General features: G+C 41.5%; 1 protein-coding gene across 1 annotated transcript in view; it reads right to left on the bottom strand.

The window, feature by feature from the left end:
• The window catches only part of TRIM24 (tripartite motif containing 24), a 57,621-nt gene extending 36,010 nt beyond the window's left edge, over positions 1-21,611 (bottom strand). Inside the window, exon 1 of the mRNA XM_082775038.1 lies at positions 21,212-21,611. Within this exon, the coding sequence (XP_082631164.1) occupies positions 21,212-21,596 (385 nt within the window). The 5' untranslated portion in view covers positions 21,597-21,611. The remainder of the gene's footprint in view (positions 1-21,211) is intronic.
• Between the last annotated feature and the right edge of the window lie 6,373 nt (positions 21,612-27,984).

The following is a 27,984-nucleotide window of genomic DNA, read 5'->3' as shown; positions in this document are numbered from 1 at the left end:
AAAACTCAAAGGATTAAACAATTAAGAGTTTTCCCTTAAGAGGAAATAAAAAAAGGACAGTCACACTCCAAACCTGAGGCCCAACAGTGAGTAAACTACATTGAGAAGACCTGCAGAAACATTTTTTACAAGAGACACCTTTCCTAGATGCCAAGACAACAGAATGTCTTATTAGCACCAGGACATGTTTATTTTCTGAGAAAAATTCTTAAATGCTGGCATTAACATCTTGCTTTGAGAAAATTATCTTCTCATCACTGTCACTGCAACCAAAAGGAAAAGAATGGAAACTAAATAAGGCTGAAATAATCACCTCCTCAAGAAGGGAGTGGAGGGGCAGGCGCTGAGCTCTGCTCTCTGGGGACAGTGATGGGACCCAAGGGAACGGCATGGAGCTGGGACAGGGGAGGGTCAGGCTGGGGGTTAGGGAAAGGGTCTGCACCCAGAGGGTGGTCGGGCACTGGACTGAACTTCTTGAACTGATGCAGTTCAAGAAGGATTTGGACAACACTCAGACATATGGGGTGATTTCTGTGTGGTCCTGTGTTGAACCACGAGTTGGACTCTATGATCCTTGTGGGTCCCTTCCCAAGTCAGGATATTCTGTGATCCTATGACTTAGGATGTGGGAATCATCATGGAAAGCCTAGAGCAGAACAGTCATGAGAGTCCAGACCAAAACAGATTCTAGATCTACACCTGCCATTTTAAGAGAAGCACGATTTTAGGACCTTAACAAAGGTTGAAGGCATTGTTTAATCAAAAATAAAATAAAATAACACCACTATGTAATTCAGCTCTTGCACATTTAATTAAATTGGCATTGGGCACAATCTTGTTCCTGTTTCACTTTTACAGTAAAATGAGGAAGTGCAGAAACAAACGTTTCACTTTCTGAAGAAGAAAGTAATGCCCGTGTTTCACACAAGATTCAGGTAACTTTTTCAACAGTGTTACTGTAATAACATGTCAGACGTAATGGGTCAACTCACTATAAAGCGGTACTCTAGAAGTCCACTAGTTTTACTTGATTAGCTCTTCATTCCTGAAATTTAGCGAGCAGCTTTCTCCTTATGTACAAGGCATTTCATTTTCATCTGAAAGGTTACGATGCTAAGGCTATTTTTATTATAATTGCCATTTTGCCAGTCTGTTTCAACACGTATCAATGCAGTTTTCTTTGATATACATATTCTATATTTGGGCTGAAACTTTTGTAACTTTTTCAACACCATCATCATGAAGGATAATCAAGAAATCCAGTTATGGTAGGCCAGGTAGTTAACAGAACTCCAAATGCTGAATTTCTCCTTTTATTAAGCAAATCAATTTACCATAGGCAAGAGTGAACAAATCTCCTAATACAATACACAAGCTACATCCTTGCTGAATAAGATTTAAAAAACAAAACAAAACACAAAAACCCATTGTTACAGTGCCTAGTACAATCCACCCTCTGTTCCCTCATTGCTCCTTCCTGACCCCAACACAGCATAGGACTCTTGGCAAGTGTCTGAGGGTCTGTGCATGTGTTTGGGAGCAGGGTAGAGGAGAGAATCAGATTGGCAAACTGATTTAGCCATGGGTATATTTCTCCTGTTCTCCCAAGCTTCACCTTCAGCCTCCTGATTTGCTACACTGACCAAACTACTACTGTAGTTTGTACTGACTAACTGCTCCTTATGCTACAGCAACATGAGAAACAGCTCAAGGATAGGAAGGGGCCAGCACCACAGCTGAAGATTAAATATGGAACCTTCAAAACAGATCAGCTTGAATTGAAAATGTGAGAGCAGGGGAGCAGAGAAGACAGGGGAGAAGTTATAAAATGTGCTATCTACTTGAGTTAGTACCAACACCAGAGCACTTAGTTAACTCTGTTGTACAGGATGAATAACAACAGTGGTCCTTTTCTGGCACACAGAGATACCTGCTAAGCACTTTAGCACCGACACCAAATGTTTCATTTGCATTTTCACCGATTGAATATTGCCAACTGTAAATTCAAGAGATTGAGTAGAAATACAAGACTAAGATGGGAGAAAGAGATGAGGAAAGTGGCCCACACCTGTCAAAGTCCTCGTGAAAAGTTTTTCTAGAGTTCCTTATGCTGTCTAGCCCGTCAGCTGGTAGTTTCACTGTGATAACATATTTAAAGGGTAAAAAATAAAAGCACTGCACAGCAGCTGTGGAAGGGGAGGGAGAAAAACCGTGAGAAAGAACCCTGCAGACACCAAGGTCAGGGGAAGGTCAGTGGAAGGAAGGGGAGGAGGACGTGCTCCGGACACCAGAGCAAAGATTCCTCTGCAGCCTGTGAAGAAGACCATGGCGAAGCAGGTTGTTCCCCTGCAGCCCTGAGAGGACCACACTGGAGGAGAGGTCCACCCTACAGCTCATGGAGGACATGCCCTGAAGGAAGCTCATGAAGTTCAACAGGGCCAAGTGCAAGGCCCTGCATCTGGGTCAGGGCAATCCCAAACATCAGTACAGACCGGGGGATGAATGGACGGAGAGCAGCCCTGCAGAGCAGGGCTTGGCAATGTTGGTGGATTAAAAATCGGACACAAGACAGCAATGTGTACTTGCAGTGCAGAAAGACAACTGTATTCTAGGCTGCATCAAAAGAAGTGTGGCCAGCAGGTCAAGGGAGGCAATTTTCTCCCTCCACTCCACTCATGAGATGCAAAAAAAGATCGAGAACTTTTTACAAAGGCATCATGACAGGACAAGGGGTAACAGTTTTAAACTAAGAAAGAGTAGATTTAGCTTAGACACTAGGAAGAAATTCTTTACTCATAGGGTGGTGAGGCACTGGAACAGGTTGCCCAGAGAAACTCTGGGTGCCCCATCCCTGGAAGTGCTTGTGACCAAGTTGGATGAGGGTTTGGGCAGCCCCATGGCATGGGGTTGGAACTAGTTGATCTGTAAAAGGTCCTTTCCAACCCAATCCATTCTGTGATTCTATTCTATGATAAAATATTTTGCATATACAGCAGTGATCTGATGAAGGAATTTGACGCATGCTTTGAACCCCTTTTTTCTCATCCAGTTTTCACGTACAAAGGCCTAACTCACAGAATGGACAGGTATCCGCTTCTAAATCTGATAGCAGTAACAAAACAAGACACTGCACCCATCAACGATTATCGTTCTCCCCAGCCTACTAAGAAACTTGATAGAAGAGTTTCATTTCTTTTGCTGTTTAAAGCCATAACTCACGAACAGTATTAAGCCAGATGGCTGACGCAAACATAGGAGCACACATCCGAGCCTTTTACTAACAAGCCAACAGGTGTTGTAGCAAGCAATTAACTCTAACTTTTTTGAACAACCTAAAGGACAATGATATTTTCCACAGATACTCCCATTTGTGTTTTATCAGTTACAGGAACACGAAATTCAATAGAAAGACAGGTTTACACAGTCCCAGCATTTTCTTACTACATTCCATGTATGTAGTTGCTCTTAATGTTCATCAGTACACCATTTTCCCGTAAGCATTTAATTACATTTTAAACTGTTCCTTAAGCACACATAGAATGCCACTCCTAAATTAACCTCTGTAATAATTAACATTTCCTCCACCAAGTCCCTCTGCAAGACACTCTCCTAGTGCTACAGTGAATCTCTTTTTTTTTTTTTTTTTCCCCTAGCACTATGGTTTGGAAGTAATCATGCAATAGATTTCTAATCATGCTTTATTTTATTGCAAACACTTCCTTCCTCTTGTTTCAAGACACTTGCTTCCTGAATTGTGCCACCATTTATTTTAGTGCTTTCAGAGCTGGGAAGCCTAGCTATTATACTATGTTCTGTTCAAGTAGATTCAGATTCTGAGTAGTAGGATATTAAAAGCCATTCAGTTGATTTCCTTATATAAATTGATAAGAAAAATAATTCTGTTGAAACTAGGAGAAGCATACTATGCCATAAAAATAGGAACTACTTTACTGTTTTAAAGGAAAGAAAAAAATCCCCAAATTATTTTGCTATTATTTATTATTATTTATTCAGCCCTCCCATAAAAGGAATAAAGGCAAAAGAGAGCACAGTCTGGAAAGCTGCAGCACAGTATATTATTAACACACAACACTATGGAATAATATCACGAACTTCCACTAATCCAAATACTATTTCTGCAACTGTCAGTTACTAAGTACATATTCTTCAGGTACATTACCAAGTCAGCCAAAATCCTGTATTTCCATAGAAGAAAAAAAAAACCACACTGAGTATCTTTAAACAAACATGGCCAGAGCAGTTGTAATGCAGCAGCATCAGAAACAGTATCAGAATCGACTTGGCGTTTTGGCGAATGCTGTTCAGGTTAAGTACACTCCTTGATGGTGTAACTCTACTGTTTATCCTGATTAAATTTGGATTAGGGGGAAAATCTCTTTAATTCCACATAAAGTTCTGACGCTCAACTCATTCTTGACCCAATCTAAAGAGCTTTGAGATATTTGTGAGTGAATTGTACAATATAGTCAGGAGGCTTCCAAGAGCAAATTATTTTTAGTAAGCAGCAAAGTAATCCTTCTTCCTGAAGATACTCTGAAGACTTGCTAAGATCACAACTTGCTAGAAATAAGAAGTTGGTACTTGGTATATTTATTGCCATTTCCTTTCCTGATGCCCAGTCTTGCACCATACTCTAGAGAAAGAGGGAACCTCTGAGAACCAGATCTAGTATTAGAGGAGGAAATATGCTGAGGTCTAACTACCTTTCTTACTACTCCCTGAGGTGCGCGGAGGTGGGGAATTACACAAGGGTGACATCACATTTTCCTAACGTCGTCTCAAGTAGCATCACCCACCATCACTCACCTACCTCCAGCATGTTAAAGAGAACAAACACCAGAGAGGATCCAAGCAGAGGTGACCACAGTGCAGTAGAGCAGTTACAGGACTAGTTGGCCAGGGACTTTCAGACAGGATCATTTTATTTTTGACTGGACTTACCCCCTCCCTCAATTACCTGTTTGTTTCAAACCCTATGTTTCTCTACCAACCTCATGTGCAGCTTCAGTCAGTTTGCAACAGATTTGCCACCCTTTCTTCCAGTCTGGAATGCTATCTCCTACCAAACCTCATTTCACAGAAGATCATAGAATTTCCTCTGGTGGTAACAAGAAATCTGTTTTGTTTTTTTTTGGTTCTAACTGCTATCTGTATTATTCACATCAAACGCAATCCACTGCTTCCATCCCTTTAGTGCCCATTACAAAGCATCAAATACAGGGGAAAATAGAAGCAAGAAAAACCCATAGGATTCATCTGTGAAGTAACTGGAAATTTCAGTGTGTTTGGGCCTGAAGCAGTGTAAAGTTTAGTGTATATGAGGAAGAAGACAAGTAGAAATGTTTGAGAGGTAAAGAGTGCACAAAAAAGCCATGTATGGTTAAAAATAGTTAAGGTTCCTATGTAGTCTTAGCACTTATTGAACCTTCGAAAATGATAGCACCGCAAGGAATAAGATAAAATGCATTAGAATACCTTTCACAGTCCCATTTTACACGGGTTATAGCTTTCTGATTTCAGAAACCCAGTAAGAATTGCATAGCTTGCTTTCCTTTAACAACCAGCTATCACACGAGTATCTTCAGTCAAAGGTATAAAGCAAACCAAAGAAATTCACCGTCTATCAAGAAGGAAGGAAGGCTTGAAACTGATTCTCCTTGTCTCTTTACACTGATGTAAGCAAGGGGAAATCCTAAAGCAAGGTAGTCAGTCCATTGAGCTTTGAGAGTAACTATTTTCAGTGTGTCAATTTGCTTGTGTCTACCGTGAAACTAGTGCAGGGATATTTTAAAAGTGTACTTAACGTGTTTATTCTTGCTTAGAGGAATGAAGTCCTCAAGTGTCAGGGTTTATTTTTATCAAAATAATCCTGTAAGTTTGGGTTGCTTTGTTTTGTTTTTAAAACGAAACAAGCATTCACAGAACACTCAGGCAGGCGGAAGCATTTTACTTAACTTGGGAGAAGTCCCAAAATCACTATTATGGTTATCATGAGGATGGTAAAGCAGCATTAAATGATTGGATCCTACATTTTCCATCTACTCCTCTGCACCAGGAACAGTTCATGCAGCTCTGTGGTGAGCTGAATCAAGAGAACATGACTCCTGAGATGGAAGAGCCAAAGGGAAGACATGGCCACCCCTTTTTAGCAGTTGCATCCACATACATAAAATGAAGCAACCACAGAACCTTGGATTCAGACTGTGCTTGAACCAGGCCTGGACACCACATTGCTAACAAAAGTAACAACGCTGGCTCTGCTGCCCATTCATTTCCACCCCATGCCAACCCCTCTTGTGTCACCAGCAACATTTATGCTGCCACGTGGTGAAATGGATTGGGGAATGCAACGTGGATCGATCAGTGGGTGTCGAGAGGGTTAGTTTCCAGTGCAACAGTTCTCACTTGCTGCTGACTCCCAGTGCTATATGACTCTTCGAGGAATGCTAGCCTACATTTTAGACGTGGAAGGGAAACCACAGCACATTCTTGCACTTCTTCACAACCCACTGCATCCACAGTGAACCCATCTCAAGCCACTCAGCAGAATGGATTTGAGGCATACATTGTATTATTTCCAACTCAGTTCTCAATTTCCTGGGAGTACATTCCAGACTACTGAAGCATTCTGAGACAATAGAAGGAGACGGGGTCTGGTCTGACCCAGTTTCAGCTTGTTTGTATCTTCACTGTAATGAACAGGTTTCAGAGCCAATTTAGTAAAGGCACTGGATAATCATCTGTAGATCCAGAACGGCATTTCTGGTTGTAGATGCAAAGCGTTTGCTAAAAGAGGTCTTAACAGTTCTCTTTATTCAGCATAGATCAGTCAAAAAAAAAAAAAAAAAAGTTTTGTGAAAAGGAGCTCTTTATTAAATAGAGCACTTGGAAGCAGCTGGTAACTAATCTTGCCTAAAATGACACAGTCATTACAGAATAAATTAATTAGGCTTGCATAAGGCAATTTTCCCTCAGTTTTTACAGAAGTTTTGTTTGAAATTTTAACTATAAAGATCTCAGAACAGAAAATACTAGTAGTGAGTCACACATGGTTAAGATTTTATTGTTTTTTTTTTTTTTCAAATGTGCAGGCTAGTTAACATTAAGAGAAGGTATTTTAGAGACTGAAGACAGTGCCAGCTACAAGATTTATAGCACAGCTACACAGAAAATTAGGGCATTTCAATTATGACCTACGGAATGTTTTCTTCTTTCGCTGTGTAGATACACACCATTAATATTTGCAAGGTTTTTCATTAAAAATGCATGGGATTGAGGGTAAACTGGATATATTTACACAGGTCATGTTTTTCTGTTAAAAACAAACATTTAAAAAACTTAATTCAAGAGATGGTACCATGTGCAATAAAGTCTGAATCGATTTTAAAAATAATTACTGCTTTCCTCTCGTTTCTCATTAAGCCAATACGGGTGCTGCAAAATTGGCAACTTCTTCAAACCAGTTTGTTCCAGAAAAAGCTGCTCCTGTCTAGTTCTGACAGCCTGCTGCTGCTACTGGAAGGGAGGTAGGTTAAACCAACCAGCAAGCACATCTCCAGGGGAAACCAGCACGTACTGCCAAAACATAAACATTTATACTAACCACAAATTGAGCAGATAAGGTTATTAAAATCCAAATGCTTTATTTAGCACCCTCTAAAAGGTAAATAGGTGAAAAAAAAGACAAAGACTACTATCTGTAATCCCCCCTCTGGAAGAGTGTTACAGGCCAGTTTTTATGCTGCAGTGCATTGACTTTCTTGGAAAGCACTGCAGAGCTGAATTAAAATATTTCAGCTGCTCTGTGAAATGGTTCATTGTTTTTGCCGTACGTGCCCAATCTTCAAACATTTCGGATAACACATACTAGACTTCATCAAATTGTTAATTTTGCAAGGGCTGATGACCACTTCTTAATACCTTTGGAAATTCTGAAGGGAGAGTTTACACCCACATCCAAGGCTGTCCAATGTATTGCCTCCAACAATATAATAAGAAGTGCCATAATGGTAACAAAGGGAAATACTGCTATCGTGGGGCAGACAATATTTAAGTACAAGATTGCGAATAAAAAACACCTCACTGCCTTGCAATGGACATGCTTAAATGATGATGCAGAAGCTGTGAACAATTATGCCAATCTTCATTGCTGGCTGTGACAAGTATTTCTTTCATTAGAATTAAAATATATTCTTTCAAGTCCTGAAATTGTCAAGTGTTTCCAACATACATTTAGGAGATCTATAATGAATTTCAGTATACAATATGAAGTAATATGCAAGGATTTTTACGATTCAGTGACATTCTTGCATTGTTTTCTCTGAGCAGCACAGCAACTTGAAAATATAAATACTAACGTTTTGAAAGAGATTTTGATACTGTCCAGATATATACATTCTACTGAAATACCATTTTGCAGACACTGTAGGTTCCCATCAGTGCTCAAGTCCATTATATCCATGTGCTTCTTGAATAAGGAAATTGAAACCTTTCTCCCTAAACAGCAAAGTGCTAGGATACAGTTATTACTACCTAAAACAAACAAACAAAAACATTGGGGTAAAAATTTGTTTCGCCAGAAACTCTGGTAAGGAAATAGATCCCACATTGGAGTTGTGAGCATGACACTTCTAGTAGTCATTTGCTTTTACAAAGAAATTTCATAGTCTGATCTTTATCTTGTAGATGTCTCATCTACTACTGACTGATGGTTCAGTAGCTGCACTACAATGCATCTATTACCAAAAATTACAGTTACATAAGAAGTATATAAACAGATGATCATTTGGGCAGCTGAAGCCAGTCACGATCCTAAAAAATGAAAGCCCTTTTGGAAGACACTCACTGAAGGTATTGGTTCCTTTTAACTCTCTGTTGAAAAGATGAAGTCTATACTCCAACACGTGAACCTTTTCATTGTTGCTCCCAGCTCCTCCATTTAGCCCCCAAACTGAACTACTGTTCTAAAAAAATAACAATGTTCCCATCAACTCTGAGCAGATTTGAAGGTAAAAAAAAAAAAAAGTCTAAAAAATAACTTTGAAGAATCTGGAGCATATTAAGGGATCCAAGTTGGAAGCAGCACTGGGAACAACAATAGGTAAACAGCCTTTAGTCAGAGAATTTCATGAGAAATGTCATCCAAAACAGGAACACTAATACAATTCAAGTTCTTTGGCAAACTCATCCTACTTCCTCTCTTCTTTGAGTGCTCAGATGCACCCTTACAATCCTTTCTTTCATTAGTCTTCTCCAATTCTCCATCACCACTGAATAATGGGAAACTATCTATCACGACTTGGGAGACCAGCTTCTTTGGCCCCCATTTTCAGGCCGCTAGCTTTCCAGGAGCAGCGCTTCAGGTGCCTAAATGTACTTAATTTGAGGAGGATATCCTGCCTAGCTTCCAGCTACTATTCCAGAAGGAAACAGGTCTCCTGTGGATTGTGCAGTACGTATGCTGGTCCTTTTTTTTTTTTTGAATATCACTGACCCTAGAAATTCAAAAGCAGCAGAAGTTAGTCTAGTTTGGATGGCTGAACCTCACCCCTCATCTACCCTATTTCACATACCTTTGCTTTACAGCTTCTGCAACTGATTTCAAATTACCAGTGCAAAACACTACTGAGAGGCACATGGAAGATCTCTTATATGTTATCTGAACCAACTGCAGTCTGCAGTTCCAAAACAAAACTTGGTTAAAGTCACTTCAGTTTCAATATGCAGAGCCATCAACTTAATTGCAGTGCTTGCTGCATCCATCTGTATTCTGCTACACTGACATTTGTTTTGAAGTTCTCCCCAAGGACAAAGTTTCAGAAGTCATCAACACCTCTCCCTTGTATGTCCTTCAGAGCAACTCAAAACAGATTACAATGAGGTAACAAATATAATGGAAGACTCCCATCAACTTCATCCAGAAATTGCATAAACAGGGAACAGATGCTCAGGAGTACATAGGAATAGCATGATAATTTAGAATAATAGGTTCTGGATTTTAGATTTCTAGACTTTCTGCTAATTAGTGTCTCTTCAGTGACATGAAGAAGCACATTTACTATGCCCAGGATGTAGATCCCTAACAGCGAGAAAGAAGGATTTAATATGTACTTATCAATAAATTCTGAGTACTCATAAAGGTACACTTTTAATCTGTGCTGAAATTAATGCTATTACATAAAAAGTGCTTTCATTATTAACCTAGTAATCTTTTAAGGATTTCTAGGGATTTCTAAATTTTTTATTTATTTTTTTTTCTAAATCAAGCTGGCTGTTCAAAGGGACAGAGACGATGAAAGGCACAAACAATATCAAGGTGGGAATTTTCACTGGATAATTATTCTTTAAAAAAAAGATACTTTACTTCCTGTCATTTCCATCAGACAGGTCTAAGTGCTCTTCAGGACATTACTATTGGAACAAAAAACTAAAAATTGAAGCCATTTAATTCATTAAAGCAAAACAACCTCAAGATTCCCTATTCCAGTCTGACTACTTCCCATATTCAAAAGCTGTATCACAATAAATCTTAAATGTCACATGCAGAATTCTTGCATCTATGAAAAATCAGCTCATAATAGCAGCACAGAAAAAATACAGATTCACTATACCAGAGCAACTCCATAAAGTTAAACTTTACACTTGAAAGAGGTCTAGAGCTCTTCTGCAGTGTTGTCAAGATTTTAATACATTGGGTGGGATTCATCTTAGTGCTGATTTACACAAAGTTCCCTTCAGAGTCAATGTAGACCTAGGTAATACAGGCCATGAGTTATCTCAGAGGCAGGAATACTGCTTGTGATCCTATTTCATATCTCCTGGGGTTCTCTCTTGCTGTAGTCTGCAGAACTGAAACACCAACTAGACACTGTTTAGTGTTCACTAAAGAAATCTAGCCTTCCTATGGGTTTTCCCTGCTTCCCAAATAAAAAGAAAAAAGAGAAGAGCTCCTTCAAAGTTTTTGTTTGTTTGTTTATTTTGTTTTTGTTTTTAACAGGATACTCCCTGTACTTAAAATGCAGCTTAGGGAAATGAATCTTCTACTATAACTGGCCTTCACAAATACCATTTATCTGTCCTTTAGAATCACCTCATCTGTTTCCACCTTCCTGTGACACAGTACCTGATAGAACTGATCACGTATTAGTTTAGATAATCAAGTTCTAGAAACATGACACAACATGACACTGCCTTCAAAAACAGTTTGGGAATGATATACAACTACTCCATTTTTAAGGAATACTCATAAGAGTTCCACCATGGCATTGCGATCCTTAACCTACTTGGCAGGTATAATGACAAACGAACAAAAAAAAAAAAAACAAAAAAAACTTTCCTAGGTAGAGCAACAGCTATTATGCTATAGATTTGAAGCCAGACATCCTATAGCCTATGGCACCTATACCTTACTGCTCAATAATTTACACCAGTGGAAAGGCAGCCAAAGAAAATCTTATTAAATCTGATCTCATCCCAATGGAACTGGGAGCAGGAAAGAGAAAAATAGACAATAAATGCAATCAGGCTGGAACACAATACAATAATAGCATTGCTAAATGGACTTTAAAAGGATGCAGGATTAGCATTTAGCTTCTTAAAGAATCCAGAGTACATTCAGCTCTTGTACAAAGGGTGGAATGGAGGGAAGAAGACAGTAAGCTCAAGCCACTTGGGATGCCCAAATATAAGGTCTTCTCCACGCTGCCAAAACAATTGCTAGAATTATTACTTCGAGAAGAGATCTTTGGCCCTGTTCAGACTTTAAGCAAGAGTGGTAATAACCTAGAAGACATGAGCTACTGGAAACTATGACTTTGGGTCTAAGTTGTATCTGGCCCTACTTATAAGGCTATCGCTAAGTAGAAAAAGGCAACAGAGGCTGCTTCCCAGCTGATTAGGCTGAATCAGCTCAGTCCATTAGGATACACACAATTTTACATTGTGACAGTTCCAGCAGTATATACAACAGAGTCATTTATTGAATGGTGAAAGCAATTCTTGCAGGTCATTCTTACGCTACGGATAAGAGTTGAGACATGTAAAATTCCCTATTCCTAGTGTGTTTGTTGTTTTTGTTGTGTGTGTTTTTTTTTTTTGTTTTGTTTTTTTGTCTAATCTTCGTTGCTAGAAGATGTGGGAAGATGACACACCCTCCTATACTCTTCTGAAGACAATTCCACAACACCAGGCTCTTTGTTTCCGATGAAACAGAGTAACCACTCTGTGTAACAACTTGGACTGTAACATTTGAAGAACTAGCTCCTAGCATCTCTGGACTCACATTCAGGCAGAATGTGAGAGGCAACCTGCATCTGTGTTTATCCCAGGAATGAATATCTATATTTTGAGGTAACGCTTACTCAGGCAAGATCTAAAGCATGAGCTCTGAGCTCATGAGCATCCACCTCTGAGTTCTTGCCTAGAGAAGAGACTGAGGAAAAATTAAATAGAGCTTCTCAAAGGAGATAAGTTCCTTTAACATTTATTTCAACTATCCAAGCGAAGTATTCCAATGCATTTTGGGGATTTCAAAAATTGTGCTATCTAGTGGGTTATACCCTCACAGTCCCATTGCTGGAAAGAGAAAAGTAACGAAGGCCAAGCACTTTGTAGTTGGTATAGCCAACAGTTCACAAGTAAGAGTGAGAACAATAGCTGCTAATGCATGATGAAAGACCCCCTAAAGAACGAAACGAAACTACTGAGGGCTAAAAGCCAACTGGTTAAGCAAAGGTATTACTGTGACTATGAACACTCAAAAGAGCTTTACCTAACCCTGAAGTTTCCTCCCTCCTGGGTTCCAACCCTCCCAGGGCATTTAGCCAATACATTACTGAGGCCTTGCTATTAGACACCATGTATCACAACACGGCTCTGTGCTCTTCCCACAATACTTGTCAGCTAAACAGACTGTCTTTATCTCAGCAGCTGACTGATCAGTTGTCCATTACCCTATTTTATCATTTTGAATCTGAAAGCTGAATTTTAGCTTTTGTTTGAAAACAATCATCACAAGTCACAGAAGTTCTCCAGAATGCAAAGATCATTCAAAGCTACTTCCACTTCTCTTTAAAGCAACTGACTAGAAGGGTAGGTACTTTACACTCCTACATGACTTCAGCAAGCAGTTTACTCATTTTAAAGCAGAGTTCACGCTTGAAAAGAAAAAAAAAAAAAAAAAAAAAAAGCTTCAATTTACACTTGTACTGTTCAGACCAATCTCGCTCACAACTCATTTTCAGCAATGGGACTGCTGGCACTGGGCTGCTTCAGCAAGGCGCCGTACCTTGCCTTTAAAGTTAGAACCCTGCTCCCACTTCACAATGTCTTATTCTCCAGCCCTAGCAGAGTGCTGCAGCTCTCCACCCTTTTTTCTTCCCACCTACTCTTTCCCTGCGCAGCTGACAGCAGTGCCTCCCAGCCAGCTGCAAGCACCCTGGTGTCCCAAGTTCAGTGGTGGTGGAACTTGAACTTCTCTTGGGCTCGTTCACACTGCAGCTCTGCATCTCCTTAACCACGTAGCGGGGCTCAATAACAGATGCCTAGAAATGAATGAGATGCATAAAGTGAACTTTTAAGTCCATTGCATGCTTTCTGAATGCAAGCAGACATCCTAGAAAATACACAGGGTTTTTCCAAGTCAGTATTTTTGTAGAAATAGTCCCTTTTTTGACTATGTACAGTACAGGTGGATGTGTCAGCTCAGTGGGAAAAAATACATGGTCACTTCTCAAATTAGGTAAACGTTTTAATTCAAATGGTATTTCAGCTACAGCCTTGGGGGTTTTTGTTTCTTTATTATTATTTTTTAAATTGTGCTAGAGTTACTTGAGGGACTAAACAGAAAGGGGAACTCAACACTTTAAAAAGAGTAGCCACGGGGAACTCACTTATTAATCAGTCTTCGTTTTATACGTGACTTTGCAAGAGTGTTTCTGGTTAAAAATGGTGTAGTTTTCTTAATTATTTCACACAACCTTTTCCCACTTTGATATTAAACATTTGTTTTCATACATTCTCTGTCCTTTAGAAAAAACCTGTAGATAGTCAGTCAGTTCAAGTCAAGTCTCCAAAGTATATTGAGCTTTAAGTACACAGTTTAAACAGTAAATGACTCCACAGCTACTTTCTATGGCCTTTAAATTAGCTAAAGACTAAAAATCAGTAAGCTGTTACAGCAGATGAAAGTTAAATAAGAGGTAATAAATACATTAAAAGATTTTATTTTTTTTAAGGAAACGTTCCATGTATAAATGTCATTCTATGGGAAACACCAACAGGAAACTACTCAAGGGAACAAGTATTTTCATTACAAATCATCACCAAAAAAAGGCAGAATTCACTTTTGTCATTTGCTTTCACTAAGCCTAGAGTGGATGTAACAATTCCATACTCCCAAATTCATTCAAATCCAGTGATAACAGTGCCTTCTAAACCACTGATGCTCACTTGGTTCACCATGTTGCAGGAGTTAAAACTCATGGTCAGAGCCTACACAGAGGACCTAACTGCCTTTTCATACAACCACAAATGATACAACCTTTTGATTAATCCCCACATCACATCGTTCTGTGTTTTCAGAAGGACTGCCAGCTGTGTTGTCAAACCCACTTCACTTATAGTGCTGGTAACTAGAGCCTAAGCAGTTACTAGAATAATACATTTTGACTTCCATTTGCATCATCCTTTTCCAGAAGGAAATCTTGATATTATTCACTGTTCAGCTGGATCACCTGCATAGGTCCCACACACAGGCTACAGGGTCATATTTACCTAAAGAATTTGCTAGTGTTAGCAAATCAGCAGAGACTATTGTAATACAGTATTTCATGGTATTGTAAAACTTTTAAAAGCCTTAATTTTCAATTAAAGAAATAACATATTTGTCATAAAGTCAGTTATTCACAGCAAAATTCAGTCATGTTGAAGTTAAATTATTTTTGGTTTTCCCCTGCCTCACTTTTAGATTAGAAATAACAGGCAAAATACCCGCTTTCACAAGTTTCCTGTTACTGGGAAATTCCACTAAATTATATGGAAATTCCATTTACAGCATCTTCATACAAACTTGCACAACACTGGCGTAAAGCTTTTCCTGTACAGAAGTGCAGCTTCTTTAACAATGCTACATTCAGAAGCAAAAGTTTCATGGAAATTCCTTCCTCAAATTTAATAAGCTGCTTAAAGTCGAGCGAACCCAACCACTCTGTCATACTCACGTAAGTCAGCAGGTCAACCTAAAAGCCCCCTGTTTTTGGATGGCCTGCTAGCTCCTCAGTATGTTTCTCTAATGAATGAACTAGACCACAAACAATGCACACCCCCTCCTCCTCTTGCCTCTTAATGAAGCTGTGCTCCATTAAGTTATTTCTCTCCTGCTCTTCAGACATCATTTTCCAAAGAGGGATCTCTGTCACATGCATTCAAACAACCCAGTGCACTTTCAACTAGATACACACATGAGAATTTCTAGTACATTAGTTTATATTTCCTCTGCTGTTCCTTATGGTCAAAACTTTCTTTCCTTTTTAGAAATACTAATAGCTTACCACAAACATTAATATAGTCTTGTGCTGAACAGAATTGGAAGGCTTCCCTCTGAGGATTTAAACCTTTGCTCAAAAACTTTCTAACACAAGTTCAACTATTTTGATAACTTGTTACAGTAACTTTTAAAAGGCTTCTAACTCAAATGAACCTGGCTACACCGCTTCAGCCGTTTTAACTCTCATCTGATGTTTCTGATGGCTTCAGCTTTTTAATCTCTCATTTGCTATTGGTGAAAAATATCAAGAAAATAAATGCATCTAACCCACTCTGCAAGTACTATTCTGTAAAAATGCATAGGGTAATAAGCAAGTATCATGTGCTTATATTGAGCATATATGGGAGCAAACATGATTAAAACTTCTTTCGGCATCACGTAGATTAGTATTTTAACTTTGATTTTATAACTTGATAGCCAAATCAAAACATCAATCAGGCCATCAAAACAATAATATTATATTTCACCTGTAGCAGTATTAAATGCTTTTCATATCTGGGACTCTGGGAGTTTTCAATTCAATGTAAGCACAAATCAAAAAAAGAGTATGAAAGGTATACCTTATAGGTATGTACAAGAAAGATACGTATGTTCTGTTCAAATGCAAGCACTCCCCAAACTTGTTAAGTTTGTTATGGGTTAAACAATTCATTTTAACCACACAAAGTTTAACATGAGCAAGTGCTGGGGCAACTGTGGCTATATGTACAGACTGGGCGACGAGACGCTGGAGAGCAGCCCTGCAGAGAGGGATCTGGGGGTTGTGATTAACAGCAAGCTGAACATGAGCCAGCAGTGTGCCCTGGCAGCCAGGAGGGCCAACCGTATCCTGGGGTGCATCAAACACAGCATTGCCAGTCGGTTGAGGGAAGTGATTGTCCCGCTCTACTCTGCACTGCTGCAGCCTCACTTCGAGTACTGAGTGCAGTTCTGGGCACCACAGTACAAAAGGACGTTAAACTATTGGAGAGTGTCCAGAGAAGGGCTACAAAGATGGTGAAGGGCCTAGAGGGGAAGATGTATGAGGAGCGGCTGAGGTCACTGGGCCTGTTCAGCCTGGAGAAAAAGAGGCTGAGGGGAGACCCCATCGTGGCCTACAGCTTTCTCATGAGGGGGAGCAGAGGGGCAGGCACAGATCTCTTCTCTTTAGTGACCAGTGACAGGACTCACGGGAGTGGCATCAAGCTGCGACAGGGGAGGTTCAGACTGGATATCAGGAAGAGGTTCTTCACTAAGAGGATTGTCATGCACTGGAACAGGCTCCCCAGGGACGCGGTCACTGCACCAAGCCTGTCGGAGCTTAAGAAGGGTTTGGACTGTGCACTTAGTCACATAGTCTAAAATTTTGGGTAGACCTGTGTGGTGCCAGGAGTTGGACTTCGATGACCCTTGTGGATCCCTTCCAACTCAGGATATTCTATGATTCTCTCATTTCCTGATGGCACCCTAACAGAAATAACAGTTGTGAACGGATGCATAGATGCAGCCATAGATGTGTATGTATGTGGGAGTGTGTGTATACATAAATAAAATATGGACTCTGCAGCACTAAAGATGGAGGGAATTCAGTTTAATCAAGTGGCAATATGCATGTTGAAATAATCTAATGTAGCAGACAGATAAAAAAAAAAATCTTGAGTCTTCTTAAACTGAAAAGAAAAAGGTCTTTTCAGGACCTGAAAGAAAAGCAGATCCTCACCACAAGAAGGCTCAAATGAAGCTATTATATCCTTCCTAAGGATCCTAATTATCAGACCTAAAGAGGGAAAGAACATATCAAACATTCTTATTTCTCTGTGTGTAAGTTATTCCAAAAGCTGTATTTTCAAGATAAAATGAAGTGATGGCGTCAGAAAGTCCAGATGACAGCAGATATCAAGATCAGCTAAGAATGTGAAAGAGTTTAAAGCTATCTATATAAAGACTGACTGTGGGACATAATAAAACAAATGCCACCTGCATACACGATGGGCATATCAAGGATTCAGTCTTCATTCCTTGCCTTGCAGATCTCCAAGTTGTATTGGCATACAGATATTTCTGAGCATTAATTGGCTGAAATATCAAACAAACACTGATATGCTTGTTCAGTAACTCTGAAGTATTTATTCCTTAATTAAGAGCAAGTATCAAACATATTTGAGTTGTAAGTCTGGACACTCCCTAAGAATTTATATCCTGGGAGTGTCCAAACATCCCATGCTCTTAGTATCTTCATACAGATCTCTTTGCTGATCAGTTTGTCTGCAGATGAAACGAAGAAGAAACGTTTCCCTCTATTATTTTCACTATTGACACTAGTAAGATTTAATTAGCATATCTGCATAAAGTTTTGCTACACATTTCTATTCATGAATTTTTCCACACACTAAGTCCCAATATACTTATACAGTGTGCAGACTGATGACAAAGAGCAAACAAAAGCATGTTTACAACCTCGAAACAAAATAAACAGGCTTAAAAAGGAACAGAAGCTCTAACTCTTTCACATTAAAAATTTCCACTTAAGTACAATCTCACACATATCAGCTGATACTTGCACAATCAAATAGTAAAGAAGGACCGTTTGAGAAACGAAAGGAAAACATACATTAAATTACTCAAGGTATTTACTGGAAGTATCTGTAGACATTTGCTCACAAGCAAGTATTGCATATACAGAGACAGTCTTGCAGCCTTCCCCACAGTTCATAAAGTTTCTGCCCAGCAACCAGTCATTTGTCCATGAAATAACAAACAAACAAACAACAAATCAACTACATCAAATAAATTACCATTAGACATCCAGAAAACGAGCAGTGAGCTTTCTGGTGCTAACACCATTGAAGTCACACAGCTAACTCTGCAACACCTTATACTTCAGGAATAGTACAAAGATCAGAGATTCCCAAGTATTCTTCTCTATAGAAATCATTTCATTTTAAAACTGAATGCATGTGACAGTATGGAGCATATCCACACTGTAGACAGCCTCGCCATCAGCCTACCTGTACAAGAGGAACACTGATTAACGCATACCACAAGAAACTCCTCATGTCTTGAAGCTTGTCATTGCTACTACCCATGCTGAACTTTGCATTCAAGTAAGTAACACCAAAATTCATAATTTGCTCTAGATTCTCAAGTTTGAGAGATTTTTCACAGCACTCCTTTACTAGTTACGTTTTTACAGCAAGAGAACCAACGTTCTCCCAAGTCAACTTCCAACATACACACAAGTATGTCAAGTGAAGGACCTTATTCTGCTTAGAAATAGTTTAACAAAGACCAAAAAAAAAATAAATAAAAATAAAAAAATAGGACCCCACACAGCCAGACTTTACACAAAATTCATTTTTAGTTACCTGTTTCTCAATTAATGTGGACATGAGCACAGCACTCATTTGCAAGGCTGGCTCACGGAAGCATTTGTCAAATCAGATCCCTTCCTTTGTTCAAGACTGACTCCCTTCTGTCAATCTTTCTCCAGGCTTTTTTGTGCCTCGTGCTCCTGCTCAGCACACATGCATAAGCATCCTTTCTGTTTATCTTTCAGGAGCTGCTTATAGTTTGTAATTCTATTGTGGGCCTTCCCTAGGGCATTCCTTCTAGCAAATAGCTTCCTTGCTGTTTATTTCTTCAGGATAGTCACAGTATCTTATAATTTACATCATCTGAGGCGTTTATCGTCCAGCTTTCTAAGCCGGTAGTTTTCAGTTTACTACTTCAGGTGATTTCTCATAAACACTGTGCAGCATATTACCAGAGGAGATGACAGATTTGCACTGTTTTGTCCGTCCTTCTGTCTTCTGAGACCTTAAGAACTCCTCCAACCATAGTATTTTTTCCACTACAATCAGCTTTATACAGTGACGCCATTTTTTAAAAATCCTAACTTAAGTTTATGATGTTTTATATCAGTTGGAAAACAAAGCAGCCAATGCACATCAAGTTCACAAGTCTACAGTCATTGTCACTTCAATGGAGCCAGAACACTGACAAGAGAAGACCTAAGGAATGCATCAGGAAGAGTGGGAGAGTTATACAGGTCTCTTCTTCCTGTTGGGCAATGAACGGCAGTGTGGAAGCATGCAAATAACTAGAAAGAAAATAGGATAAAAATCATGTCACCAAAAAAATAGCATGTATGTACACTTGTCGAACAGGGAGGAGGAATATCTACAGTATTATTCATTCATACAGAACCAACTCAGAGTCAAAAAGAGTGAACAGAACTGCCAGCTTACAACTGGTGCACGATTCATTGTTTTAGCTATCCTTTGTCCTCTTGTAAGCAGGCGTCTGAACAGCACTGATCTTTTCATTCTTTTGGTACATCTCACTTCATGCTTAACTATGAACCCCTATTTGTGCTACATTTAAACATACCATCTGGGAACTGAGCTGTGCTGTTCATGACCTCAAAACCCATAAGACAATTACATACTCCCTCACCTATGTCACAACTCCTGAGCTAGCTGCATCTCTGCCCCCTTTCTCGTTTCCAAGTCACATCTTGAAACATCCTGCCATACACCGAAGTTTGTGCTTTTTATGTTCCTCCCGTGCAGGATTTCACAGTTCTACTCCAAGATGTATGAGCAATAACATCTCCCAGATCCACCAAGCTCAAAAATAGTGGCTTTGAGTCTCTCAGCTTTTCCCAGTTCTGGGACTTCTGACTAGACAGTTTGACTCCCACATAGACTATACATTAAAATTAAAGTCTGAATGAACACACTAACGCAGATATCCATGCAGATGAAGAGGCTCGGCGCATCTTGCAAATAAACTACGTGGGTCTGACTTTCTCAGGAATTCTGAAGCAAGCTGTTGCCTACAATTGTCCTGAATATTCGCCTCTCTCAAGAGTGTTTTTCCTATGAACTGCTGCAAACACTTCACGCATTTGAGTTGTAATCTTTTTGGTCAGATCTGCCAGCAAGGTTTCTCAGTAAAAACATTAAGAACTAAGTGTGCTTAAGGAACAGTGGCTCAGCAGTGGCTAATCTGGAGTTACTGCTGCCTGCTTCACGCAGAATTTGTTGCCTGAGTTGCCGCCCCCCCTCCCGCGGATCCCAAAAAAGCACGAGCAGCGCTATCCATCACATCCCGTAAACAAGCTCAGTTTTCATTTCATTTTCGGTTGAGACTCTCCAGGACCTCCACCCGTTTCCACTAGAGGATGCCTGCTGCCACCTTCTCCTAGGATGCAGCCGCCTGTAACCCAACCCAGCAGCCCACCAACCAGGGCAGGGAGCAGGAGCCTCAGCAAGCTGCTCCCAGCCTGGAGCCGTCCCTCGCCCATCACCAGGCTGCGTTTCCACACCCCCCCGGCTGCAGCAGGCGGGCTGTCCGAAACTTTGTGCTGGGCAGAGCTGATCGGGGGGGTGGGGGGGGAGCTTTTACACCCAACCCATCCCGCGACCCCCCCCTCCATCCACGTGGACCAGCGGCAAAGGGGGAGAGGGACCCTGCCGGGACCGTGGGGAGGAAGGAGGGAAGGAAGGAGGGCAGCAGGGAGGTGGGAAATTTGAAAAGCGAATTAAAAAGGCGAATTAGGAAAGCGCAGGGAAGCCCTGCGCCCCGCCACCTGCCGTCCAGCCCCACATCGCGACAGCACCCCAACCCTCCCCCCTTCCCTGCCTGTCGCGACACGCGGCTTACCGGGCGTGCAGTGCAGGGGCGAGGAGCCGGGCGGGGAGGGGGGCGCCGGCGGCTGCGGCTCCTTGTGGGGGGCGGCGGTGGGCACGGGGGGGCCGGCGGGGGGCAGCATGAGGTAGCGGTCGGGCGGCGGCAGGCAGCGCAGGCAGACGGAGTGCAGGCAGGGCAGCAGCTTGGGCCGGCGGCTCTGGATGGGCTGCCCGCACACGCCGCAAGTGTCCAACAGGTTGAGCGGCGCCGCCTCCCCGCCGCGCTCCGCCGGGCCCTGCCGGCTCTCGGCCTCGTTCTCCCCGCTCAGCGCCGCCGCCGCCCCACCGCCACCACCGCGATCAACCGGGCAGGGCAGGGCCCCCCCTGCCGCTGCCGCTGCCGCCGCCGCCTCCTCCATTGTCCTGCCCGGAGCTGCGAGGGGAGGGAGGGAGGGAGAGAGGCGGGGCGGCCCCGCTGCCCCCGCCGCTGCCCGCGGGGTTGTGCCTGCCCCGCCGCGCCGCACGGCCAACGGCCGGCACGCCCCGCCCCGCCCCGCCCCGCCGGCCACGCCCCCGAACGGCGACGTGCGGGGAGCGCCCGCCCGCCCCGAGGCACCGCCCATGGAGGCCGTTGGCGGGGGCCCGCCCGCTGCCGCCGCCCCGCCCTCAGCCCTCAGCCCTCGCGCTAATGGCCGCCCCACAGGAGGGGTGTGAAGGGGGTTCGGCCCCTCGCCGCCTGTGGAGGTGTCTGTGTGCGGTGTGGCGTGGGGTGTCCGCGCCGCCCCGCGCAGGTGTGTGAGCTGGGTGAAGTTGGTTGGCGATCGGCAAAAGTAAAAAAGTGCGGTGGTGGTTTGGACTCAACGCTTTACTGCGTCAAATGCTTGGAGTACGCTTCCCTACATAAAGCACTGCCTACATTTCAGTCCCAGGCCAGTGGTGATCCCGCCTGGACCCCACCATCAACCACTAGTAAACACGAGCATAAAGAAGCCACACATGACAAAAGACTAATTTCTTTAGCTCATAGGACAACTGCTTACAGGAGCAGTGCCATGATTTGGCATGTCTCACATCCATAATTCACCATAATAACAATACTACAGGTTGTTGGGGGAAGAAGGAACCGGCTTGGAGTTAGGGTGAGGAACTTTTAAGCGATAAATATCATTCCCTGCTTACAAATATCAACGCAGGGGACCAGCCATGCCTTCTGAGCTGCCAACACAGAAAGAAAAATGTCACCAGCCACACTTTCCTGGAGCACACCTTCTGCCTCTCCCTCTGCTTACACCCCGTCCTCTTTCTCCAGCCCCCACCTTGGCTATGGGACACAGAGCAATGATGTTCTTCTAATTCCTTGCAACAGGAGCTAACATGCTGAGAACGTGTAAACATTAGTGATGAAACAGGCTCAGGAATTAAAGCTAATGATGATGGTACAAGTTCTATAAGGTGAAAAGTATCAAAATGCCACTGGAATGGGCCTGCCAGGAAGCAAGTGATAACTGAAGTACATCTGATTACTTTTGATAGCAAACATGATTAGAAAGTCAACAAGTAATCTATTTTTGAGGAACGACAGAAAGCCAGAAGATCATCAAACCAGGCAGTTTCTGTCACTAGTGTAAGCTGTTTCACCAACAGGCATCTAGACAGGAAAATAGAGATTATCTAAAGGTACAACAACCATCCTGCAAAGGATTTGGACAGACGCTTTCCTGGAAATCATAATTTCCATGAAAAGCCAGTGTCCCAGACATTACTAAAATGATACGATTTTGTTTCCTGCAGAGTTTGTTTGCTTGGGATGTTTACAAAGTGCACTCAAACTGCACTGTAAAATCTGTAGTCACATGGCATCCAAACTGCACCTGATTTAAAATAAATGTTTGAACTTGGATTATTTGAATTTGAATGTAAAATCCTGCTCTCCTTGCTGTTAGTGAGGGAATCGTATTAGGAGTACTCACGGCAAGAGCTACAAGTATTAAGAAATAGCCATCCCAATACAACCAGGCATTCACTATAGAAAGACAACAGAGTGAAGAAGAAAGCCTCGAAATGTAACTGCATTACTCACACAAAATGTGGAAATAATTAATAAAGATGCTGCACCCCTTATTCTAACATAGCCACACTGGTTTTGGACCACAGACACACAGCTTCTGGCCATCAGCGTGTGGTGGGTACATCCCCTCTGTCTCACACTGATGGTTCTTTGGTTCAGGCAGTGCTGATAAGCAGGCCTATCTGAAGCTGACGTGGTATGCAAAATTTGCAAAACAGTGCAGAGTCATGCCATGTCAGGAACTAAACTGACTGCCCAAAACATGAATTCCTACCCAGAAATGATACAGTTGAGAAATTACTAACAAGAAAGAGAAAAATAGCACATAATGTATGACTGTAAAAGGAAGAAGTTTGACTACAAGTCAACAGTTTTAGAGTGTAAATATCTGTAGTCACTAGAGTCCACTGAGCTCTTCTGCATGACAGTGGGCTGCATGGTGGTGATCTCCCTGTGAACAGGGATGCCTCTCAAGGTTACTCAACCTCAAGGTTGAAAGATCCCTTATTGTATGTTTAAGCAACATTTCTTTATGCATGCAACATTTATATATACGTCAAGCTTGAGCAACATTTTGTACACATCAAACTAGCTTAATTATTTGGCGCAGAATAAGTAGTAGAAGGTTCGACTGCCAGTTAACCATAATAGAGTGCCTGACGACCATTTCTGTTTAGTCACTAATTCTATTTAAACATGATTAATAAATCTTTTTGGTTAACCTCATGATGAGAACTTGTTTTAATCATTCACCTGTGACAAATATTGGCATAGTTAGCTGGATGGCATGTTCAATCACTGACTGCTTATGGAGACACAGAGTTAACCCATCGCCAAAATCTGAAATAACTGGAGTAAAGTAGAGGAATGGTTAAACCTCACAAGAAAGAAACTGAAAAAATGGTAAAGAAAATGGAATCATATGCAAAATGTTTGGAACATGTTTGGAAGCAGCAAGTCCACATCAGGAGTGTAAAGTAAATGAAATGAATATGTTAGGAGATGAGGTTGAACAAAGAAAAAGGTGTGAAAAACTGTTATCACTGCAAATAGAACAATTACAGAAATTATTGCGGGAGAAAAAGGAAAAAACAAAGCATAGAGGACAAGCTAGAAATAGTAACTTGGGTGCCCCAACCCTCAGGCCCCAGATCCTGCAAAAATCCATAAGCTAATAGTGTTTCCAGAAGATTGGGATGGAGATATTTTTGAAGACCCCAATCACGATCTGAGTGTTGAGGATGAGTTGGATGATCCAGATTCTACAGCAACCTCTGATTCATCTAACTCTTGCCACCAAATGAATTTACAGTATCCCCTCTTATTAAAACTGAGTCATCTGCTGGAGCCTAAGGAAGCGACCTAAGAAATATGACAAAGACCATTTCATGAGATCCCCTTCAATGGGCTAGTTTGCAGGAAAAATATGGGCAGAAGCCTGGTGAAACCAAGACTGAATATTTGTGGTACATCTCCTTAAGCAGAGGAGATTGTCATATGTTAGACCAAATTGAGGTGGATGGTTTCTGGGGACCAGGAGTGTTTTTAAACAAGTGACTGGACCCTAACACTGAATCATACTTCATCACACACTGGACAGTGTGTTGGACAGGGGACATAGACCTTGGGAAAGGGGAGTCCTAATGATCAATATGATTATTGGGCAAACTCTCTACTGCCATTGCAAAGACAGACTGCATCCAGGCTATGAACTACAGGGGTACACATGGTAATTACCCTATATCAGCCCCTGCAGACCCTCACCTTCAAGCCATGAATCCACTGATAAGGGGAGTCTCCACTGCCCTAAAACTGTAATTCATTGCAAAAAGGGGCAAAATAAAGAAAAATGTAGAGCATAATGCACAGGATGGCCAGCCTTGCTTTCAACCCATCCTTACCTGGGCAGAACTGATGCATGGCATTGTTAATTGCAGTTGAGAAATGGGATGGGACAATGCAGTGTCAGCTGGGTGATCCCAAACTGGAGTAGACAGCAGACAGGTCAGACAAGTAAAACAGACTCCCCAGAATTCTCAATATCAACCCTCTTCTTGAGAGCCCCCTAAAAAAATAATGGGTTCCCAGGAGAGAGGTTTTCCCTGTGAGAAAAAAACTTATTAGGTGTACCTCAGGTAGCTGTATGGTGCTGAGCAAGTGGAGCTATACTTACCGTAGGCCAGACCATTCAAAAACAAGAAGTAGTAGGGAATCCAGAGCAAACCAAACAACCTTCTGCTTCCAAAGGCCCCACAAATAATTCTTTTAGACCACTTAGGGAGGGACTGCAAATCTTGAAACCAAAAAAAAAAAAAAAACAAGTAAATCCTGGATGGCAACTTGGCCCGTTCATCAGCAAAACTTAAGTTCATCAATGGGATGACACAGATGGCAGCCCTCATGTCTATGTCCCAGTTGCCCCCCAAAGACAACTAGTAAAATTTTTATTCAATACAGGATTTCAAATTTCAATAATCTGTGACAGAGGGACTCTAGCTCTAGGAGCTGCTTGGGGCTGCTTGGAAAAAGTCTGAAAAATGTCTTCAGTTTAAAAGCAGCGGCCAGTTTGATCTAGTTTCTGTCAGAAATATTGACTTGTTGGCCTCCTCACTGTTTCACTAGGATGAGATAAACCAGTAGAGGCAAAATGAGGATCGTGATAAGTTGCTGCAGAGTCAGCTTAGAAAATCTGGAAGTCACGTTGACTAGCTGCAGGAAACAACCAGTAACAGATTACTTCATCTCTTCCTTCATCTTCCACACTCACAGAAGACTTTAAGAGTTTGCTATGCTACTTGTTACTCATGTTCACAATATGTGAGTTTTATTATATCCTGTCCTTCTTCTGGACAACCCAGTTAAAGCAAATTCGAGAAGCAGTAGTATTCCCTCAGCATTTTGCCTTCTCTGTAGATGTAGACTGTCACCACAGCCTAGGCCTTTGCCATTTTCAGTCTAGGTACCTGCAACACACTCTTCCAGAAGCTTCAACCACAATGCAATGGCCGCTGACTATCCAGCAGAACTTCTCAACAGAGGGCTCATAATTAGGAACTTCATACACTCAGAATATAATTGTTGACTCTGATTTCTTCCTTTTGTCTCTGGTTCACTGTTTGTCTTCTCCTTGTATTTCTAGATTTTCTAGTAGTCACTAGGTCTTACAAAACACAACCCCTCCTGGATTACCCCTAAGCATTGGCATGCACATTTCCTCCTCCCGAGACTGCCATGTGACAATAAATAGTCTCTTTCCAAAGTTTTCTCATGGACCAAAATAAAGCTGTGTGGCTGGCAATGTGATCTGGACAGCTCAGTTTTATCCTTTATGTGGCAACAGGGAAGGAAGTGGCAGAGAAGACTCAGCACTCAATCTGTATCATTAAAAAATGCTTCTGCTACTGTGGTCATCCAAGAGGTAGATGTAGCAGCTTTTTGGCCAGAATCCACCAGCAGCAATACAAAGCAGCCAATGGGAAGGTCTGCCCCAGAATAAGCATTTTCTATTCCAGCTTCTCTTGACAAATGGATGTCTTAATATATGGTTGTTTTTGCTGTTCAACGAAAACCATAAAATATAAAGGATGTTCACTGGGGGCGAGATGAATGCATTAGAAATTCAGTTAGGGAGATGTAATGCATTAGCCTTCCCAGCAACAGTGAACCAGGAGAACTTTACATACCATCACAGCTAGAACAAGCAGTGAATGAACATAGTGCCTCACTAGCTATGATGGCTGAATTAGAAACTAATCTACAATATGGCTTAGGCCTACAGGCTGCCTTCTTGAACTCCACAATCAAGAATCCATAAAGCTGCAGTGAACGACCCATCCACTCATCCACGACTCATCCACTCAGACAGGAAAGATTGAGAGAACATTCAGAAACCTGGCTGAGATTTTTTTTCTTGGAATTTTCAGCTTCATGTTTTCTATACTACACACACCCAACATATGCATGCACACAAAATCTTTACTTCTGAATTACAGGATGGTTTCTTGGAAACCTCTTTTGTGTCCTATTATATGTACCATTTACCTTGTGTCAAATATTTCTTCTGCAACTGGCAAATAAACACTGACACTCTTCTTTTACAATCAAGAAGAGAATCACTTGACAAGGCTTCATCTGCGCTGGAAGCTCCCCACAGATCACAGAATGGCTTGGGTTGTCTGAGAAACAAAGTTGTGTTTTTGCAGTAGAATGTGTTTTTGCAGTGGAAAATTCCACTGAGCTTGCATATTCAGAAGTGATTGTGCAGGCATAACAGTGACATAACAGTAGGGAGTATGTTAAGCAGATAAGGGGAAGGTCCCACTGTCCCAAAATAAGGAGAATAGCCAAGAAAAACAGGACAAGCAGTGCAAAATCAGTAAAAACAAAAAAATCACGGGCCTTCTAGTCATGAGGGAAGCAGGAAAAAACAGAAGATGAGAAATTAATGGTTGGGCAAATAAAATTGTACATGTATGGTATAGTAATAATCATCGAGTAGTTTGTGAACCTGTAGTACTCAGCCAGGCAGGAAATGTGAGGAATCAAGCATGGGTAATAGGGAATATAAGATTATGATGGACTTTTGCTGGGAGCTCCTGCTTGCAGGACACCTGCCATTGCAATTGTGAACGAAATAGCTTCACAGAAGACCCTGTCTAAAAAAAATATTGAGGTATTTCTCACAGTTGGAAGGAGCCTTGAAGATCACCTAATTCCAACCCCCATGACGTGGGCACGAA

Source organism: Aythya marila (genome assembly GCF_965140915.1).
Source record: "Aythya marila genome assembly, chromosome: 1".
NCBI lineage: Eukaryota > Metazoa > Chordata > Aves > Anseriformes > Anatidae > Aythya > Aythya marila.
The sequence above is the reverse complement of the archived record's forward strand: the minus strand, read 5'-3'. Positions and strand labels throughout refer to the sequence as shown.